Genomic DNA, 3,863 nt, shown 5'->3' with positions numbered 1-3,863 from the left:
ACCGACTGCCTCCGATGGAACCTTCTGCGTAGCTTGAACGGCGTGATTGAACTTGACGAGTGTACCCTGGCCGTTGGGCCCACTGGTCCCGACTTGGCATCGCTTGGGATCATTGCAGGCAAGATGTACGCCATGCTGTCGGATGATTAAGCAGTAATGGATGTATCTTCGTTGTGATGCTAACAAGTTAGTGGGCTCTGGCGCAACAGTCACCAAATCAGTGTAATCATGCATTACTGAGAATGCTCGTACTGTTCGAGTTGCCGTGAGCCGTGAGTCGTGGTAGTTGGGTGGTTGGGGCTGCCCCGAAGTGCTGATGTTCTGTCTTTCCGAATGTAGTGATATTATTTGTATCAGTTCTCGGACTTATATGGTAGTGTGAGGTGTGCGTTTGCTTAATTATTAATAATTGTGTCCTTTGCCCTACTATGCCGAACAAGCTAGCAAGATGCAAATGCTTTTTGTATTACGTAGAAAATGAAAACTATCAATCTTCCGACAACAAGGCATAAATCTTGCCAGTAATGGTGCGAAGGGAAGCTGACGTGGGTACATTGCCTTCGATGACCAGGCTGCACGTTTCCTTTTCGATCTTGTCGTCCAGGCTTCGAAGAAACCACCATCGGGTATAGTTGGTGACAATGCCAAACACTTCGTGGAGGTTGCAAACTTCAGCCTGGACTTCGCATCCGAGCAGAGCTTGCGCCATCCCTTGCCACAAGTCGGTCGACTTGGCCTCGACAATGCAGACGTTCTTCTTCTTCCCACCGCGGAGAACAAACTCAAAACGCCCCTGAGCCTTGACATCTCGGCCATGCATCTTCTTTTCTGTTGTGATCCGCACATCGCCGTCGAAGAGGGAGCAGACGCAGAACAGGATCGGTGCAATTAGGTGCACTCGCTGCGCTTCGTTGCCCTCACTGATTGGCCCCAAGCACGTCGATGCCATCTTGAGATACCGGGCTAGAAAGTCGAGATTTTCTGGTGGCAGTTCGATGCTGGGTTGCGTGTACGGCGTTGGTTCAAACACATCTTTGACATCCAACCACTTGACACTGGAGAATGCCACCACACCCACTCCAGTCATCCCGAGCTTGTCTTCGAGGATCGCGTTCAATGTATCCCAACGTTCTTGTCGCGAGGAACTGGGCGTCGTGCGGCGCACTTTGAGCGCTCCAGGTTGAACCACAGCGCCCGGGGCGACCACCAGAATGTGAACCCCTTGAGCGTCGTGCGCATTGGCCTCGTCGAAATAGCTGGAAACCTTGGATCCATCGACCATTTGCGTGGTAGATCCGCCAAAGGTCGCCAAAGTGCACGTTGATGCGTCCACCGGAGTCCCGTTGAACACAACCTGTGTGCCCGCTCCGTGCGTCGCACCCTCCACACGGTACAGCTCCACGGCATCGGCTTGGCACCCATGTATGAACTCGTTCGTGAACGCGATCTTGACGTCATGGACGGTCTCGTCGGCATCAATTTGGGCCGAGAAGATGTGTCCGTCGCCAACCACGACGCATGTCAAGTCGAGCATATTTGAAAATGAACCTTTGTTGTTGTGGTTCAATCAGTCGGTTCAATCGCTGAGAGAAAACAGTGGTCTTGTTGACGTTGCACATTGATATTCGAAGCTCGAGTACGTGCATCCTTTGCAGTTAAATGCCTGAAGAAAATGGGCTCTGCAACTCTCGGGATACGTTCAGTTTGTCAAGCTAGCAGAGTTCTGTGTTAATTCTACAGGGTTGCATCAATCGACGATCGTTGACTTTAAACGGTGGATCGACAGTTGTATACTCGGGGAATTACATTGTCTTCGTTGGGGGCATACTGTGTCGCAATTACCGCTTATTTTCACCATTTCTTATTCCAATAACGGATGAATTATATGGATGGTTGGAAGTGCATATAAGCACTGCGATTCGAATACTACGTAACGTTTTACTACTGTAGTAAAAATGTATGAATAAATACTTTGTGTTGTGGTTGGAAATCGTAATGCAAGTTCCACTACCTTCATTATTTTATCCAATCAATGAACGTTATGGTTTTGATTGGACATAAATACACTGAGACTGACATACTTGTGCCTCGTATCACTCACCTTGGAGAGGTGCAGTCGTCGACACAATGTTGCACAATGCCCAAAAGGCGCACATGATTCCATGGGTATCATTACGCGACGCACGAGTTGGTGGTGGTATACAGGATTATTAACTTGGTTGAAAAACCCACTTTGCATCACTTGGTACGTAATCGCTACAAATAAACACGTAGCATGAGGAGATGAGTGAATTGGTTGTTCCTCTTAGCATCAGCCATCCTCCAAATCTTCCTTGCACGCCGATGGGACCCCAGCATCAAATGGTACAATCAAATATCACTGCCACACATCATAATCCGTTTTCACACAACTTAGAAGTGTATTTGATGGAGTGGTGGTGAGATGCGCAGTGCCGGTGGTTACAAGCGCTGCGCATGTAATCACCATGCCACCAAGTACCCTTCTAGTGAACAAAGTAGTGTGAAAACTTGGTGCCCGTTGGTGGTCGATTTAGAGGAAACAGAGTCGATGTGACATGGCTAGTCCTGATGATGTACTGCATGTACTGTACAATGGAGTGATGGGGTGGTCACATGTGCAGCAATCGTAGTCACTAGGGTAATGTTAGCAGGGTTTTGGGCATTATTCTGGAGCGTAGGGATGGGGTGGTAGTGGTGGGTGGTAATCACTTTGACTGCTAGTCAGTACCACCACCAACCACGCTCCAGGATAACGATAGTCAAAGTCACAACTACCGTTCCCCGGTAGTTGTGACTGCTGGGGCTCCAGAGGCCGTGACTGGGGTTCATTACTATGTCTACAGTACAGTACTCCTGATCTCGACAGTGGAGCTGTATGGTGGTGATTGCAAGGTAGCTGTTGCCGTGCCATGCTACGAGAGTAGAAGTTGAGGTAACAGGAGTTGGTTAGGCAGGATGGGTGGGTGTGGGTTGTATGCGTTATTTGGTGAGCATATGCCGTGGCCGCAGGAGCGGCGGTGGTGGTCGTGGTAGTGTAGCCAGGTTCCGGGGTCGTCCGGTACTACTGTACGTCCTCCTAAGCTTACGAATCGTACGCTTAGGAGGACGAATCGAGTGCGCAGGCTCCACCGTTGTGGTGACGTGATATCACGGAGAGCCGAAGCGCAAACGCCAGGTAAGCTCAGCACGATGGCGTACTACATATGTAATAGTACGTCATCAAACAAGTATCGTCTTGGAAGCTTGAATACCTATTTTCTAGCGATGTGATTGGCCCAATGAAACGTAGTGCAATATGCATTACGTTTTCCCTGTTTGCTTGAACAAATAGTTTCTCAAATTTAATCACTAGGCATTTGTAAGTAAAATTAATTAAATCCTGGCCAATGTGTTTTCAACAAATCGAAAATATAATGCGTCGTGCATTACGATACCGTTATTTTCGCCCATATTTCATGTCATTTTCTGGATTATGTGCATAATTTTTTCACAATTTCTCTGTTCCGGATAAAAGTGGTTCAAGAATTCTCAGGACCTCAAATTAGGCATTAGTTACTTACTGGAAGCAATACAATGCTGTCACCAAAGGACAATGTTAGCCATAACCAGCATTGACGGGGCTATTCCTCTTGACATCGTGTTGAAACCCGCGTTACATCGCGTGGTGAATCTCAACTTCAGACGTAAGTGTTCAGCTATACAAAACTTCTACAGGGAAGGACATTATCCAGTACTATGTAGTATCAAGGAGAATTAATGTTCACATTTTAAACATTTTTTCTTTTAGTGGAATTATATAATTAAATACTACTTCCTCTGTTTCACATTACTTTTACGATATG

The 3,863-nt window shown here is 47.3% G+C and overlaps 1 protein-coding gene across 1 annotated transcript; it reads right to left on the bottom strand.

Moving 5' to 3' along the window:
- Positions 1-487: 487 nt before the first annotated feature.
- On the bottom strand, positions 488-1,534 carry H257_12719 (hypothetical protein; the record flags this gene model as incomplete). The annotated part of the gene is made up of 1 exon (XM_009840022.1): positions 488-1,534. The coding sequence occupies one exon, from the start codon at positions 1,532-1,534 to the stop codon at positions 488-490; it is 1,047 nt and encodes a 348-aa protein (XP_009838324.1).
- Positions 1,535-3,863: the final 2,329 nt, after the last annotated feature.

Source organism: Aphanomyces astaci (assembly GCF_000520075.1).
Source record: "Aphanomyces astaci strain APO3 unplaced genomic scaffold supercont1.42, whole genome shotgun sequence".
Lineage (NCBI taxonomy): Eukaryota > Oomycota > Saprolegniomycetes > Saprolegniales > Verrucalvaceae > Aphanomyces > Aphanomyces astaci.
This window is presented reverse-complemented; position numbering and strand designations above follow the sequence as displayed.